Source organism: Bombus affinis, chromosome 12, assembly GCF_024516045.1.
Source record: "Bombus affinis isolate iyBomAffi1 chromosome 12, iyBomAffi1.2, whole genome shotgun sequence".
Lineage (NCBI taxonomy): Eukaryota > Metazoa > Arthropoda > Insecta > Hymenoptera > Apidae > Bombus > Bombus affinis.
In genome coordinates this window covers 6239832-6258519 of record NC_066355.1, presented here as the reverse complement: position 1 = coordinate 6258519, position 18688 = coordinate 6239832, and the positions used below count along the sequence as shown (strand labels likewise).

Here is an 18688-nt window from a genome sequence, read left to right as displayed (position 1 = left end):
AAATTTGATGAAACGCAACCTGGTTAATGATAGAACTAATGTGCGAGATGGTAAAAATCCGATGGGAGGTGTTTTAAGAAATTTAATTTAATTTAATATCAATGAGGATAAGGTAGAAATAATTGAAATATTTGTACACATTTGAACACGAGAGATAATGGAATTTAATAAAGCGAAAGTTAATTAGAGTATTAAACTAATATACGGATCACCAGCTATACGATGAAAGACATTTTAGAATCACTAAATTAACGCGTTAAATTTAATAAATTTAGCGAGTCTACTATGAGCTCTGTTAATATATTATTTTCAAATATGAAATATAAATGATTTAATGAGTCTACTATGATCTCTATTAATATATTATTTTCGGATATGAAATATAAATGAAACATGTGCGAAACATATATATATATGAAACACGTGTAAAGTGGGCACTAAAATTTATAAGCGCTATATGTGACATTTGTGTGAGCACCGTTTAATAACACCAATGTTTTCCTAATACGCACGCAATGCATTATCGAATGTATTGCGTGTATAATCCACGGGGAAAGCGCAGAAAAAGAAGGATGGCAAGCGTAAAGAAAGAAGAGAGAGAAAATTTAAGGAGAAGAAAGACGTGAGATTTATTTCGTGACGGTTCTAGTTTGATAAAAAGACGGTAAAACACGATTGGATTAGAGTTAGTCGCAATTGGTCCTTTGAATCCCCTGTAAGGGAAACTTGATGAAATACAATATAAAGTCCCTAATCAGAGACTGCTGTAAGAAAGGGAGATTTTAAAGAGGGATGATGAACCAAAGAAAAGGAAAAAAAGAAGAAAAGGTAAGCGAGAGAAAAATGGATATGGATGAAACGAAGATTCTAAGAAGATTTAGTATGAAATATACTAAATAGCTTAGCAAATGAGGAACCCTTGTTTCGAAACATTTAGACGTTACTACGGACATTATTAAAGACGAAGAGGAAGAAATATTGTATGCTGGAACGTTTATTTCAATGCACCGGCGAAATTTATAGAAATCGCTTGAACGGAAGCATAGTACGATCCCCCAGAGAATTTCCATAAAATTTGTATGCTAGAACGTTCGACATTTACCCGAGGAATCTCTCTTCAAACTAATAAATATTCCCTTACGGACAGTTTTAAAGTCGATCGAACACGGGAGGCGACGCCGATATCCGAACCGAAAAATTCTTCCGCGAGAAATTATTTTTCCTTCGGTGGAAACGCTTTCTCGCCTCTTCCCGCAGATAATTAGATTTATTAAGTCAGCCTTGTTTACACGTTGTTGGAGCACGTGATTTATCGAGGAGAGCGCTTCGCCAGAGAGACCGATGGTAAAAGGGGAACGAAGAGGACGCTTGGCTACGAAGATTATGAGGTGAATTCTGTCCAACCTTTTTCGTCCTCTCCTTTCGCCATCGCCGCTCTCGTCTTCTGTGTTCTATTCGAGCACTCTTTTAATCAACCTCGATAAAGCTGATTCCTTTAAACGAACTAATTAGCCCGGAGAATAGTCGAGGCCGGGACTGTTGTAAAATATTCTCGGCTTTTGGAGAGTTCGACAGAGCACTGAAAACCTCACTACCGCAAACGAAAGAGCGCTATCCAATGAGAATACCGCGGCAACCAGAAACTTTCTACACAATGATTAATCTTCAAAGCAGTTTTTCGATCGATAACGATATTCCATGGGTAGAAAGAGTGGAGAAAGACCGTACAGCTGGATCAATTATAAAACATGGAAAAGAAGCTAATCCAAACCGTCGATCGCAGAGATTCGTACATGTCTAAAAAATATAGAAACGGCTGCCTCTGCTTTCCGCGACCAGGAAACGCCCGGCAGAAAAACAAACGTCCACGCGGTTCAATTCGAAATATCAATTACCGAAATATTCGGAAACGTAGAGCCGCGGGGGTGGCTCGATTTGGACGCAGTTCATTTTTGTTCCTCTGATACTTTCGTCGGGTCGACGAGTGGCGAAAGAAAAAAAAATAAAAAAGAAAGACAAAAACAGAAATATAGAGGGGAGAAAGGATAGAAGCTGAGTGGATCGTTATTTTTCGCGGCACGTGTAGCGCTTTCATTACGTACACGTTAGTCCTGAAGCGGTAACCGATGCCGTTCGATGAAATTTTTATACATTCGCCGCCGGTGTGGCGTTAAAGTTAATCGGGGATGAGAACTGCTCGATAGCGGCAGTCGCGTATAGGCGTTTTTAGCCCGGACAGGAATGCCAGACCTGGCCCACATTCGACCGTTGATACGCTTAGATAAAACTAGTTCCCAACCTCTCTGGCCATCCCCTAAAACCAGCCTCTCCTAAAAAAAACGAGCCTCGTTTCGCCACACTACCGCCATTCGATTCGATATATACGAAAAAACCGATATTGTATCATCGTCTAAAATGGTATCGGCGTGCAGATGAATATATACCATTAAAGTGCTAATTGTAGATATTCTTTGCTTTTCTTTTTCTTTTTTATCGTCGCTACAATCAATATGTGTCTACTTTCTCGGACGAATTTTCTTTCGTTCGTTTTATTATATCCAATGATTTTTCTTGTTTTCGTGCCTTTCTCTTCTCTCAAGCTGATTCATTCGAACTGATGTTACGTATTTATAGTTTATAGTATATAGTTTACAAACGAAATGATTCGGTGTTCGGAAGAGCTATAAAACTGCATAGAAAGCGTGTGTCACGATTGATATAAAATTGAAAGTTGTAAAAGGTAGAATATTTAGAGTAGAAGGGAAGGACAATTTTTTACGATCATTTGCTGAACTATGAATATTTAATAAACACATACGACAGCGAAGTCACGTCCCCTCACGAAGTCATAAAAATATAAAAGCGCAAAAGTACGTGTATTGCGATCGATACACAGTTAAAAGTTACAATGACCAGTGTAGATGATTCCAAGTAGTAAGAACTAACTATCTTTCTTAACTTCCTGCGATTCGACTAGGATATCAGTCAAACAGAAAAAGATACAACCGTTCTAATAGATAGAGACCATTGTGACAGTTTCATTGAAAAATATCCGGCTTAATAGGCGCTATATATTCGACGTTATCACTGACACGGGTCACATAAAGCAACGTAGGGTGGTGGCTACGATTAAAGAGCGGCATTATAGGACGAGTTATGACGCTCGTCAGGTTTAGAAATTCGCGTCAGCAGATTCTGCCCGGTCGAAAATTACCGGCTGTCTGGCGAGTAGAAAGGGATGCACGATTTTCCATGGAATTTCCATATCCTCGTTTTGAGCAGGGTAAAAATAGAGAAGAAATCATGGCTCGTAAACAGTCCAGGTTGAAACCCGAAATGGGTCGTTATAGTTGATCCCGAAATCACTTGATTCCGAAAGAGGGGAAGAGTACTGGGTCGGCCACGAACGAATAGGGGTTGAAACTGTGTGGCGAAAAAGGGTTAGAGGCGGCCGATTAAGCGACGAGCGTAGCAAAGTTATCTACCCGGCCAAGCTCGAAATCTCTCTCATAAAAGTGGTAACAACCTCTGTTTGGGAAACAATGGTGGCGCTACCAGACTCTCGAGGGTTCGTAAAAGTTTCGGGCGCTTTTGTGGAAAGGGTGAAAGGTGCAGGCGTAACGAGGGAAAGGGAGCCACTGACGAGGTTTAGAATCGGATAGAGAAGAACGCTGGAAGGTAGAACAGCGCACGGATTTCGACTTTAACTCTGCTAAAGCTGTCCAATAAATATCGGACGTTGGTTATTAGCGTTTTAATTCGACCAGCCCAAAGTAATTTAATCTCTGCTGCTTGCAGTGGAAAAAGTGACCGTGGTAGAGGTATCTACCTTCGTAAATAACGGAATAATATTAGTTTCTCATGTACTCGCAGATGTAAAGGAAATGGATTGATGAATTATTGATTGGTTGAGAATTGCGTTCTTGCGGTGTTTGTAACCTATTTAAAATACCAACCTTTTAGAAATCTCTCAATTTTACTGTCTAAGTATTAATTAACATTGAACTTTTCTAAGAACTTTTTAACTTATGAAGTTAATCAATGTAGTTCCTGAGCAACTCATATATAGTGACCGAAAACGAAGATTTGAATAGGTAATAGATATGAAACAACACCGTAATTTTACGAAGCAAGATTACATTTTACATGATCAGGTAGAAATTCGTTTATATGAAATCCATTTATTTCATCCAAATGTCCGATTCAACGAATCTGCGTTGATTGAATCCAATTATTTGAACGTGCATTATTATATGAATGAAAAATCATAGGTAGTGGGCAGAATCAATGGATTTCAATTATATCAATCTGTAGTTCTCTGCTGTGATATAATACACTGTACTATATTGTGTAATAATATAGTTCAGAGTATAACCGTTAACTATATAATCGAAAAATTTCTAACATTCACATAGGCAAGAACTAATTAAAAACTTCCTGTTATCCGCCACACAATGCTATTTAGTCTAAAAATCTAATATAACATAATTATAATTGTACCGTTTGCACTAAAATTACGATGAAAATTTTTCCGTTGATCAAACCAAGAAGTTGATAAAACAAGAGGAAAAGAGGATATTTCTCTTACGTTTCTGTTCTTTCGTTTTTGTTTTTGAAACTCGAATTCTCGCAGCTGAAAGTTTGAAATTTTTAATTCTAATTCTCCTGTCTTAATTGTTCTGTCTCCGTTCCATTCTGTTTTCAAAAACTTTCTAATTGCAAGCTCTTCTCTTGAAACTACGTTTCCCTCAGCAGCCATTGAAAATAAAGAATGCTCTCACTTCGAATTTTACGATGCTGCCTAACTGTCTGAAAATAAAAAGTTTCTTCTCTGAAACAAAAAAAGAAAAGCGGAGAAGAACGAAACAAAGGTTACTTTTCTCTGCTCACGATCAACGTTGTTTTTTGCCGTAGAAATATCCGACTGGATGATAGAGAGGAACGTCGTTTGTCACGACAAAATACCCTTTCTGGAAGTTGCCGAGGAAAACAATTAGATGACCTATCGCATGATTCTATCGACATCCTTCAGGCAGCAACCTGCCAGATGGAAGTAAAGTATGAAGCCAGATGGCGTCGACGTTTTGCCAGACACACATCGCGTTCCAGAATTTAATTGGTAAGTTCACAATTTTCCTCCATTTCGGTAATTTCTCTCTCTCGAAGTCACGTCTTTCCGTTTTCGTTGATCAAACTTTGATCAATTCTTATTTGATCGTCAACCGAGTGAAACGATGGAGCCAGATTCTGCTCGAATTTTCGAACATTGAAAATTGACCACGTAAGTTTCAGGGGAATCTATTGCGAACCTGATCGGATATTTTACGGGGCTACCACTTTTTTAACGTAGAAATCAAAATTTCAAAAAATCAGATGATTGTCCACGGGGTGAAATAAGCAACGTGAATTTTAAATCGGCTCTAAATGAAGGAAAATTAGGAAATGCCGTGAACATGACCGAAAAGGGTCATTTCGTCAGTGGGAAAATTTCGGTCCGCTAATAAACGCAAACCAAATAACTGAGCTGCATCTCTGGAAATCGAAAGGTTAACTTGCTTTGCATATTTACACTACGTTGTAATTTGGAATTTCGTGAAATTTGTCGACAATTTATCGACAACTTTTTAACATAATACACCCATATTTATCCAGTTCTGACACAAAAAGCCGAGGGAAATTATTAAATACGTTTGATTAATTTTCCGGTTATGACGAAAAACCGTCTTCCTTTAAAGGATAATTTGATAAATCGATGTCCAACCAGAACGTCACTCGTTTTGCGAAAGAGACCTCAGCAAAGAGGAACGCCGACCGCTTAATTAAACCGAGAAAATGTTGTCTCTCATACGGATCGACTTATGGACGGTGGTTGTAATTAAAATGGTATCCACCTCGAAAATGTACGACTAGCTCAGCTTCCACTAATACTATTTCTCTCGTTCCTCCAATTCGTTTCATTTCACCGCACTGCTGCTACAGCTATTCCGCCATTCTACTAATATTCTATCAGCATAGCTTTTCCGCTGGTTCCATCCGATCTCGTTATTCTTTCTTTCTCCTTTTTTCTTTCCTTTACGCGCATCCCTTTAAGAGACATTAATATCAGTCGCCTTTCTATTTCGAACGTTCGAAGGGTAGCCATGCAACATCCTGTGTATTCGTCCACGATTTTTCGATGAAAAAAAATCGGCTGTCAAGGGAAAAAGGTAACCAAAGAATTTATCTGACCAGGCAAGTAAAATGGGTCTCGCTCGAAACATATTCGATTTGATATTTTTGTTATCTGTTCTCCTTCCTTTTTTTCTTTTTTTTGTATTCGTTCGCTCTATTTTTGCTCGATTCCTTCCAGTTCAGGATATAACCATCGGTCCTGACAATTGACTAAGGCTTTGTTTTATAGCTTGCTCATCGATGCCCGCTCGCGTTTATCTTTCATTCGTTTTTCGATTGTCGAATGGAATTTTATGGTCACTTCGACGTGCACATTGCAATAATTCCATGTATTGTTTCTGTATCACAATTTTGCTTAGCCTTCGCAGTATTCAATTAATTTAAAATGTTCTTAATTCATAGTTTTAATTAAAAATATAATAACATATAATGTATGAGAAATATTTAACGGAATTAAATATAAAGAGAATAAGATATATCATCTTATTTGTGTTGTTTTGTTTTCTCTCTTTTTTTAATTAATCGAAGATCGCTAGTGCGCTGGTAACTTGACATTAAATCCTTTTCATAAACGTTGATCATTGTGGAAAAGCACACTGTTTTGCTCCGGGTTGTTATAGCTTGTGCGTATTTTGCATCTTTAATGCTACTTGATTATTAAAAAGACTGTTATCAAGAGGTTAAAAAGCTTTGAAATACTCCAACGCTTAAAGAGGTACCAAACAAAAGCAGCATGGAACGCTTCTTCGTTTCAACCATTGTTCACGTTATTTTCAGTAACTACAGCTTCCTAACAAGTTTTCCCTTCTGCGTCTTGACTAAATAGCAAGAAGACGGTATTTTAAAATGATAAGTTAAAAGTTCAAATTCAAATTTTCGAAATAAAATTAGCATTTGCAGATTCAGATTCAAATTTCCAAAATAAAATTAACATTTACATATTTCAACTGAAATTTCTTCAACTTCAAGCTCAAGCTCAAGTTGAAATTTCCTAGTTTACATTTAATTTCAAATCTTCCAATATAAATTCAAACCTTCAAGTCTCACTTCCTACCTTTAAATTCAACTTTTCATATTCAAGTCGAAGATCAAATTTTTAGGTTCAAATTCAAATTCGAAATGTGAAGATATTTTTATCTGATCTAATTCTTATATCCAAAGCACGTCGATATTTCATTTCTGCAGGCCTAGTCTGACGAGTAAGCGACTCAATCTACTGTTTCGTCCAGTAACTTCGTCGCAAAAGTTCTCCCCTTCTCTTATATCTTTCTTACTATGTAGACCGTGAAACAATCGTTCGAATTCGAATGATTCGACGCAATCATTTTACGCAAAAAGTACGCCAGTCTCGAGTGGTGACCGTGTGTCTTTTCGTCAAAAAAAGGACGTCAAATTTCTTCGACCAGTGTAGGAAAAGCACTCGAAAGGAAAGAAAGTCGAAATCTTAGTTTCAAAGCCTGAAATCTCATCTTCCAACAGTTGCGAGCAGCGTGAAACAGTCTCTCTAGTGCTTTTCAGCTTTTCCAACCAGTCGAGTTTATCTCTTCCCACTGTGACACGTCGGAGAAAAGAGCTCGTAGGACTAACTTATTCCTTGAACGTCGCGCCTCTCACAGAAATGGCATGTGTCGTGAAGACCAACCATACGGAGTTCTTTTCGAAATACACTTCCTACGACAATAATAATTTGTCTTCGACCATTACTCTAAAATCGAATAGCTTTTTCCCCTCGCCAATTTTGTCCTTATTTTTATATCAAATTTTAAGTTTGAAAATTAATTTCGTCTTAGCGAGCTCGAAGTCTCGAAAGTATTCAAGTTTTATAATAGACGAGTTTCTTAGAAGTCAATCTAATTTCGGAAATTTCGCAAATTTCGCAATTTTATTACCTGAGTACGAAATTAATGGACTTTAAATTCTTAAGAGTATAATTTGAAAACTGAAACTTAGGTAGGGAATTATTTTACCTACTGAATATGTTATGTACGCTCTATGAATATTTCCCATTCAATTCAAACTTTTCAAAGCAATAATTCACCAAATAAATTTATTATACCATATAAAATCGATAATTATGAATATAGAAATAAACTGTAAGAAATATATCATCAATTTATAGAGTTCATTCATCAATATGGTTTCTGAGCAATACATATTTCCTGAGAGCAATCCATCGTCGACAACATTGTCAATTACTCCGATCCAGACGATATAGATCGACCATAAACTGTCCGATACGAACGGTCCTTTAAACAATTTTAACTTACCGCCACGTTCTATTTTTCCAGTGGTTCGCCAGCTCGCGAGCTATCGCCGACCCATTTTGGAATGTTAATTATCGAATTATATGAGGCGGCTCTAATTTAATTACGCAATTTCGCGGTCAAACGGCCCACACGAGCGCCACGCTGTCCCCATAAATCCAATGGGCGGGTAAAGTGTTGAATCGTTGCTGCTTTCGGCCAGTGGAGAACCATTTCTGTCGTATTTCCTCGCCTTTTCTATTCCAAACCATTCTTCCTTATTTTTCCCCATTCATTCGGCTCTTCTATTTTCCCTCCTTCTTGCCCCGGAAGCCTGTTCTTCCTTCGAGCACACCTTCGCACATTTACTAAGCTGTGAAAGTAAAGCAGTTCCTTCTAAGCGCAAAGTGGTCTCTCATCTTTGAAATGCCAAGCTACTTTCCCTCTGTTTTTTTACGCGCACATTCTCTGCCACCTTTCTTCACTCGAGGCTGCTGTGCCTTCCTTTCTCTTCTTTTCCTCTTCGTTCATTGCCTGCTTCGTTCACTTTCTTACTCTCTGTATTTCGTCTCGCTCTCTTTCTCTCTCGTGTTAAGAACATAACAGGAAAACGAACATTTTGTTTAGGGAGCACGAGTACCCGGTTGAGTGTAATCTTAATGAAAAAAGGCTTTTTACTTGGCAACTTTTTTCGTACATAATTAAAATTCCGTAGCTCTCTCTCTCTCCCTTCTCTCTCTCTTTTCCTCTCGTGTACTTGTCTGTTTTCTCTGATCCGTGCCAACTACATTATCATGTTACGGGTTTCTTCTCTTCGATAAACACACGACGAATATTTTTCTGGGAAAGTAAACGTTACGATAATACTTGATGAGCCTCCGAGAGTTCTTCTTGTTCCTTTCGGTCTAATGCGCATTATTTTCACCGTAGTAGAGGAGAAAGATTGACAAATGTATAGTATATCTAGTAAATTAAGTAAGCAACGAGATTAGGAAATGATTAGAAAACCGAGAGATTGATCTGCGTTCGTTAAAAATCGCGCGGAAGCAGGCAGTTGTGAAGACACATACCGTCTCAACCAGTTGACACATAGAATGCACGTTTTATAATATGGTTGTGTAATTTTTCTGGGCTTCAGTTTTTGTATGTACAATAATTTACTAACTAGTAATATTAGTAAATTGACAATTTATAAGTTACAAGTTAGTGTAGATTTTTCTTCTTGAAATACCCCTCTGATAGAATAATCAGTTAATTGACAATTTGTGAAATTTACTTGCAAAATTCGCTAATATCGATAATCCATAACTTGTAATTTGCAACTTGTGAAATTTCACTAATAAACTACGGTCCTGTTATAATTGCGATTCTTCGAGGTCGTATGGAATAACTCTCGGAAATTTCAACAAAAACTTGAAGATCGCAAAGAAAAGGATTTCATGCATATTTGTGACATTTCGTATTCCGTGAAGATAAGCTTGCGAATTTCCGCTAAGCAGGAATTATTCGGAAATTCGAAGATCCGAAAATTCTCAAGCCAGGAAACACCGGATTCCACGGAATCGCGTTACGAACACGTTCGACTACGTGTTCCTCAAGAAAGCTACTCACAGGCTCCAACAGCTTTTCGCGTAATTTTCGAGTTTGAAACGTGACAAATGATTCACTGCCTTCGTACAGCTGCGAAGATTCCCAGCTTCGATGCTATGCTACCTTTAAACGCAGTACAGAGAAACCGTGTGAATCCTGATTTCATGTATATAACTTCTTTCCAAAATCTTTTCCTATTCCTTTTATACGCCGCCAAGTAGTTTTCTACGCTGGTACATCGTGTACAATTGAACGGTTTGAAACCTTTTCGATACAGGCTGGGAAAAATTTGAAAATTGCACTCGATTCGTCGCTTCAAAGCCATTTAAGCCAGCGTGACGTCAAGCTGCGGCCGTATTACCTCGCCTCTAAACGAAATTGCGGAAATAACGCACGGGAAACGCTCGACCTCCAAATATCTTGCTAACCAATCGCGTGGCTATGCTTCTGTTATCACTCTAACATAAAATGAAACTGTGTCGATCGAGGTTCTGACGTTCACCGTCTTTCAATGTTTTATATCCTAAGATTTCAACATATTTTTATGGTATATATATATATTTATATGATATTTGAAATTGAATCGAATATTCTATGCTTTTACAAAAGGGAAATTAGATGAAAACGGAATTATATCTGAAAAAAGATTGCTAACGAACTATATCTCATAATGTGTGATTTATTGATATTGATTGTTATAATAATAAGCTCTACTACTTATCGGATAGCAGATTCCTTTTGAACAATTTCTGTCGAAATTATTATAATTTTTTATCACGCTATATGAAATAATATTCGCGTATTTTCGTGGTCCGCCGATCAGCAAACCATCCGATTTAAATGCTATTGGAATTATTTGAGGTCTAGTCGATTATCCTGTGTATTCATCGCCGATCATTAAATTGCTGAATTGAAGAGCGAAATCCAGAATATTTAGCATAATAACGAAGGCATAAAGTTTATATATAATACAGTAATGCGTATGGTACACATTGGAAAAAATGTAAGATATAATGAATGCAAAAGAGGGAAATTAAATTTGTCAACGCGTATTTGTAACAACGCGTATCGACTCATAAATATTGTTATTAATAATTCACTCACACTTCTCAACTTTAGTACTAATGGAGTGTAGAAGTTTGATGTTAATGGAATAAAAGTGTTTTCACTGGAATTAAGATAGATTAAAGAGACTATGGTTTTGACAGTTTAATATTTTGTAAAAGAAAAAGAATTGATACTATGTTTTGTCACATATCACATAAATTTCTCTTTCTAGCATTCTTTTTTTTTTAATTAAATTTGCAAATGGTTAATGGACAATTCACTGTCCATGGACAGTTAAACGCAATAAATACGAGTTTATGTAAAGATTGTGTAGACGGCAAGTCGGAACAAGATTATTGTTGAAAATTTTTGTAAATATATTCCGCAGTGTTTATCGTTTATTTACTGTCGTCGACACGAATTAATGTTCACTCGTGAAAAATTCAAAGGTATTCGGTTTTCGAGGGCTTGGCATTTTATTCCGCTCGTGTAACAATATATATGGATCCGTTTGGAGGAAAAATAGAGCGCCGAGAACGTCAAAAATATAGGCAATTTTCAAGTTTTCAATTCCCCGCCCCGACCAGTTTCGACACGAAACTTTACCGTGTCCAATTTCATTTGGAAAACTGGAAATTCGACCGGACAATAGCCTCTTTTCTCCGTTGTCGGGCGCTCTAACGAAAACGTGCTTTTATCAAAAACTAGTTAATTTGAGGAAATAACACCTAAAACAAAAAGGAGGGAAAAAATAAAATAAAATAATTCTGCGAACGATATCATAAATTTCTCCAAAAAAATACCCTGTCCAAAAAAATATCTCCCATGTCCAACATCCACTTCCAAAACATTCAATTTTCTCACCTCAAATTATCCCCGGGGCGAAATGAAAAATATACAACGCGATTACACAAGGTAGCGTGTTGAGTTCGTTGAAAAACACAGGAAGGGAAGGAAAATTCGTGAAATCTGCTGTGGTGGAACAGCGACGTCGATAACGGCCGTTCGTGACGAGCATTCGATTGCTCCAAACATATTTCGAGCGGGGAAAAATAGGCAGGAACGCGGTGTATATTCGCCTGCTGATTATCTCCCACGGTGCAGCTGGTTTTTCGGACGAGAAACGAAAATTAATCATATTTACGGCCGGCCCTCTCCCGTTCTCTTCCTCCCTTTCCATAAATAATGCGCGCCTGGAATTCGCGTAGATCAATTTATGCGGCAGCAGCTAACAGCCACGGAGAGAGAAAGAGAGAAACAGGGAGAGAGAGAAGGATCGATTTCGAGTTCTTGTAGTACGCGCAATCGATCTGACCCGACCGATAAGACTCTCTTTTTCACAACGATCCATCATGAGACCGTTGTTTGGCCTGTCTACCAGGTCAACAAATCACGAGTCACTTTCGGATCAGAGTAGGCGCGTGTTCAACCGTGTCCGATTCGTTTCTCTCCCTTTCGTCTTCTTCTTGTCCTCGTTTCGAGTACATTAGCGTGACGAAGGGGTGAGATTCCAGTGCAGTGGAGGGGATGAAGACAGTGACAGATCAGGGATGAGAAGCGATATACTGGTCTGTTGTTGGAAACGTATTGATTGGGCCGCGTTAATCCCTCGCTCGATGGAACGATGAGCGCCAGCAAGGGAATTTATGATCGATCGATCGTAAGGTGACAAAAATGATTCATCGATCGCCAGTCAAGTTTACGAGCTTTGTCCTACCGTCATCCATTGTTCCATCAGCCCGTGAAACCGTTTGAATTTCCGCGTAGAATGGATTTTTAAAATTGCCAGAGTATCCAAAGTTTGCTAGATAGATTCGTGTCTGGCTATTGACGGGTTCATTCTACTCCCATCAATCTAACCGCTCTTTCTTCGATTGTTGACTGATATTCGCGTTTCGTAGCGTGGCCGATGTAGTCGTGAAATCAAAAACACGCGGTCGTGGAATGAATTACATAGGAAATATCGAACTACATTACTGTAATTTCCAATGCTCGTTGTTTGCCTCGCTGTTTGCTCGTTATTTGCCCGATATTTGCCCGATATTTCAATATGGGACAATCGAAATTGCAAGTTACGTCTGTGAAACCGGGTCTCTGCTCTTAAATTCCTGGCGAATATGCGACATCGGAAATGATAGGCGGTGCACGACACCGACTCCTCGAGTTTTGCATAAACAGCGAAACAGGCTGCATCCGGTCATCCATCAAAACCGCGAGTAGACACAGGCAAAGTCAACAAATCACGTACCACTTTGCGCTATTTACATCCAACATTTCGTGTCAAATAAAGTATTGGTAAATATTGATCGAAAATAACCTGCGTTGGAATAAAATAAATACGGCTACGTTGCAAATCACGAGCACCAGTCGTGGTTAATATTAATTTTCGTAGAGTACTGTAAAATGAGATAGAGTTACTTGATTCATAATAATTAATTTGCCCTATAATTCGACTATGAATAATTTTTAAGTCTCGATATTTTCGTTTATCACCGTAACAACTTCAAATCGTCATTCAATTAAAAATAAATCAATTGAAAAGAAAATGAATGAAGACAAATTCAATGAAGGAAGAAAACAGAGTAAGATTCAAATAGGGAAAATTGGATCGAAAGCATGTCGCGAAAACGGTTTCAATCTACACGGAAACGAGCTAAAAAGGACGTAGCCACGATATTCGAATCGGTGAAATATTCATGGACGGACGCAGGTGCAGTACAATAGCGTTAACGAAAAAATTGTTTGAAATGGATGTACAATGACGACTTTATTTCAACATTAATATAATACCGTCAAATCTATGGGAGATCAAACACCAGTATTTTGTAACCTAAGATAAATGTGTTTTGTCCGTGTGATTGATATTCTGTTAACAAAAATTGCAGGCTTTTATTAATCCCCCTAGCGGCAGATTAAATACTGTTAACTGAACCGTGGAAGTTTATGTACAAACGTACTTTTATATACACAAATAAAAGTCAAACATAAATAGAGATCTGTTTCACCTTTTAAAAATGACAGCCGCTCTTTTTTCTCAAAAAAATCTTTCACCTCAACGTGTTATACTATTCTACATATTTTTGCATATTATATGCGTATTATCTCGTTGAAGTTTTTCGCAAATGCATAAAATTTGCAATAAGACCGCGAGCTTTTACCGAACGAGGTAAAAATCAGTCAAAATCAAAGTGCAGCGTTTGATCGATAAAACTCCTCGATTAAATTTCATTTAGCTTCCATATTAATCGGTCGGGAATCGAATATGACTTGTCCATTATGCCATGTTACGGCCGATCTTTGATCAAACAACCGATCGTTCGGTTAAAAATAGACGAAAAAAAAGAACCGAAGGAATATATATTGGAAAAAATCGAACAGGGCCCGATCGATTGGAAAATATTGGTGGGAAAGTTGATAGCCGGAAAGTGGCTTTTTCACTTTGACGCCGGCATCGAGAATCGGATTCAGAAATAATACAACGTCGACGTCCGACGAGCGGTAAAACGAAATGATATCCAGCGAACACGGCGTCAAGCGACCCTTAACCTAACGATTGTCTATGAGCAAAACGAATCAACCAGACAAGGTTATTGCTGGCGTGCGACGATCCGTGATTCCCCGTGAAATGATTATGATCATCGATTAGCATAAATTCCTCGCTTTTCTTTCATACTTTGCTTCCGCCCTTTACCATCCAACCCCTAGAAAGGTAATGTCTTCTCTCTAATAGTTGGCGATCGATTTTCAAAACTTTTATAACCACCGCCTGGTCCGCGTTTGCTTCCGGGACACAGAGAAAGATTTTAGCAAGAAGATTTTATCGCTGGTGGAAATGCTGACTATAGGGAATCGTTGATTACCGCTTTCAGCAACATTTCGCGATTTCCCGCACGGTAATCGACCGATGAAATAGAAAAATGCGCAAGATCCACGGAAACGGGAATTAAATAGCCAGAGTGTTCACTAGAGAAAAAGAAGGAGAAACTTTGGAGACTCGCTAGGAATTCTTTGTCCGTGGCAACAGGAATTGTTCGCTTTAATTAATCGTGGTTGTTTGGTAAGCAAAATGGAAAGTTAAGATAACAATTGGCTTTCTCGCCTGATAGAGAAAATTCACAGGCATTTAAGAATCTATATTGATCCTACTATTAATACATAATGAAATTCGAATGTTTGTAGTAGTTATTATAAAGTAGAAAATATTTTTATTTTCGATTGTGAAAGTTAATTTATGTCTGTGATTTGTATGGTAATCCATCCTCTGTAATGTATATATTATTACATAATCTAGATCTTATAATTTTATGACAGTTGAAATTCAAGTATTTATGGCATCATAATATAAACTATTTTTATTTTAAATTACAAACATTATTTTGCGTCTTTGATTTTTGTAAAATGTTTGATTTCGTATTTCTGTAAAACACCTGTTTTTAAAGCATCCGTGCCCTACAATTTTATAACATATGACGAGGAATTCAAGTATTTATAGCAGCATAAAGAAATTATGAAAATTATTCTGTGTCCCTGAGTTATATAGCGAACTATAAAGCTTGATTCTCGGTGGGCTAAATATCTCTGCCAGTCTCTTCTCTCGTGTGGTCTCTATTCGTGCTTCTTAGGAACATTATCTAAGACCAATAAATTCCGCCTATCTCCTTGAAACTAGAGGTATCTGAAAACGACCCAAGATCATAATTACCCCTTAAAGATTTCTCCAAAACGTAGCAAATGGCCGCACACGATCGAATCATTTCACTTGTAAGTTCGCTTAAATTATGAAATACACTAAAGGGACTAGTAAGTCAACGAGGCCGGAGAATTTCGATTAGAGACAGCCTCGTATTCCGGCAGTGCGCGTACTTTGCAACAGCCCTGTAACAATTAATTTTCGGAAGTTGCGCTCGAGTCTCCGGTTCCCATTTCGTAGGCCAATTTCTATTCAAACAGGTTGTCTCGCGTCTCTGACGACAACGACGACGTCGTAGCCCTTTGCCTCCGTTATCTCTGCACCCCGCCTGGTGTAATTAATACCAGCCCATGACAAATCGCCGTTTCCGTAATAACGGCCGACCAATAAATACAGCGGTCGCGATTAGAAACCAGCCAGCACGAAAACCGTAGACACTGACTGCTTCTAAAAGCCTATACGGCTGGCGTGTTCGTGACAATCGATCAAAACGAGGCACATAGAGGAAGGAACACAGAGACATCAACGTGTTTCCTTTGAGGTTAATATCTACGCTATCACCTATCGGTGATACCTTACGAGGCACGCTGTTGTACATCTGAACATTTGGCCAAATATATAAAACATACTTCTCAAATGAAATTCTTTAAGTTGATTTTTTCGATCACTTCTAGATTAAAAGATTGCGACGGCTGTAATTCTTACGAATACTTGCATCGTTCTTTTAAATGATTATGAAATTTCAATTATTATATGTTACGTAGAAAGCACAGAGTGATAAGTCACGTTTCTTGTTTTCTTAAATTTTTTAATTCAATACAACGTCAACTGATCGTATATTTGCAAAATTATCTTTCTATTAAATGTAGTAATTAATGGAAGATGTTTATATCAGAAATATCGATTTCGACATTCTTGAAAAATATTATTTTCACAGGATAACTTGAAATAAAAATAGTTCATGTCATACTGTTATAGATACTTCGATTTCGTTCAACTTCATAAAACTGTAGAATCCAAGTGGAGAAGGAAACAGTGAAGAAGAAATTATGAATTAATTCTTTGAAAGTAGCGTAAGTGCAATATCAAAAAAAACGACGTTCGGTAACGTAAATTGACTGGAAGAAATTGCAACATTGACCCTTAATTGGTCTGAACACTCCAAATAAAATACGATATAACAATAATAATGTCTGATATTCTCTGCAAGGGCAATTAACCAGCAGGTTATTCTAAAGTTGCAGGTCGCTACATTCACGAACAAAAAATTCTCTCCTGGTAGTACGGAACAAGATAAGAAGGCCTGTAGTCTAGCATTTTGAAAAGTGGCAGGAATCTTTACTGCCTCTGGTTAACGAAACGCTAGCCGGAGGGACAGTTTCAGCCTTGGTATTTTTACGTGGCACCTTTACGGTGCAACTTTTCATATCGGTTATAAAACTCACGCTGCTTTTATAAAATACGATCTACGAGGCTAAACATTTTTTTCTTCCTCTCAGTTCTGTTTAGTCAAATAAAAAGAGAAAATATAGAACACACATAATTTCTCGTCGTTTCTTCGTGCTGTCTTTAGGAATAACACGGTTCGATGGGTAACTAGCGTTCCATTTGGCAAGAAAATTACTGCGGCTTACCACTTTATCTCCCAAATTTCGCACGCGGCATGGCAGGTACACGGTCTGTCCGACGAATGCGCTGACGTTCGCCGCTGTCGGTTCAAAAACGGGCAAATCCCCTTCGGCTGAGTCATTATTGGCATCGTTTGGACGCCGCTGCGAGCCCTCCTTCGATATTTCACGAAGTTGCACAGGCGCTACAAGCAAAACAATTGGGTTTGTGAAATTATATTTCGTGAAAGGTATATTGTTGTTGTAATAGTCTGAAGTAGAAACTTCGTTAGTGGTTCGTTCGTTCGTTTAGTCGTGGTTCGTTTCTATTGATCTTTATAACAAAAATACGAAAAATACAGCGAGAACCTCGCGAAGACGATACGACAAGTCCATTTTTATTGATTTCCTAACTTTTGTATTACTTGGTTAAAAAAAAAAAGTGGATATTTTAACGTGGAATAGTTGAAGAGTGGAATATAACTCGATAAATTCCTCAGTACGTGGCTTTTAAAAATAGGTGATAAATGTACAACGTTTTTTTTTTTTTTTTAGAAACAAGTAATAGTAGTTTACTTGTAATGTTAATCTAACATAATTAATATGAATCTTCATAATTAATGTCACTGATATTTTCAAATATCCAGGAGGGCGACAAAACGCATATTTAGGCGTTTTATTAATACGTTCTACAATTCATTTTCATTGTATCGGATTTTTGTAGCCGTATAAAAGAAATACTAAATGATACGAAATTTAATATGCTTGGACCCCGTTGATTAATACGCAAACGCTGTAATAAATACGATAATATGGCAGTATTTTTTGCAGCCACTGTAAGCAGCATTTTTAATGGAATCCATTAGTCTCGTAACTCTTACACGGTAGCTCATACATTTTTCCGCCAACGAAGGAATTACCCCAAAAGAAACTTAACTTCTTTGAAATATTTTCTTTCTTCTTAAAAAGAAAGGAAGGCTCGAGAAATTCCAACAGACTCGTAAAATTCTCCTCGATATTCCAGCGGAGGATAAAAGAAAAATCACATGGATCTTGTTTGCTCATTAAACGCCTCGCTTTCCGTGGATTAATCCGTGTTAATCTCGAGGAACGAGATCGGGATATCCGTTTTCTTTCATCTCCCGTGAGTTTCTTTCTCGTTTTTCGACTTCTTCCCTTCTGTGTGTACGACTGCACACGTGTTACCCGTAATCTGTTGGAGTTTCCCCGAATGAACTCGTCCGTCGGAATGGTCGCGAGCTCTATTCGAACGGTTGCCTCGTTAGTATACCTAGGAACAGTCTCTCCATCATCATCCATCATCATCAGAACGACATGGA

General features: G+C 37.8%; 2 protein-coding genes across 8 annotated transcripts in view; one reads left to right on the top strand and one right to left on the bottom strand.

Moving 5' to 3' along the window:
* The window catches only part of LOC126922588 (basement membrane-specific heparan sulfate proteoglycan core protein-like), a 249332-nt gene extending 244212 nt beyond the window's left edge, over nt 1-5120 (top strand). For 5 of the 6 annotated variants that reach the window (XR_007712847.1, XR_007712845.1, XR_007712844.1 and 2 more), the window contains one exon: nt 4915-4976. The gene's annotated coding sequence lies outside the window, so the exon portion shown is untranslated. Of the gene's footprint in view, nt 1-4914 lie in introns of all 6 variants that reach the window. The other variant, XR_007712846.1, reaches the window with a different exon arrangement.
* The window catches only part of LOC126922578 (uncharacterized), a 107327-nt gene that overhangs the window by 58160 nt on the left and 30479 nt on the right, over nt 1-18688 (bottom strand). For both annotated transcript variants that reach the window (XM_050735318.1, XM_050735319.1), the window contains exon 2: nt 17376-17554. In XM_050735318.1, the coding sequence (XP_050591275.1) occupies nt 17376-17554 (179 nt within the window). The remainder of the gene's footprint in view (nt 1-17375; nt 17555-18688) is intronic.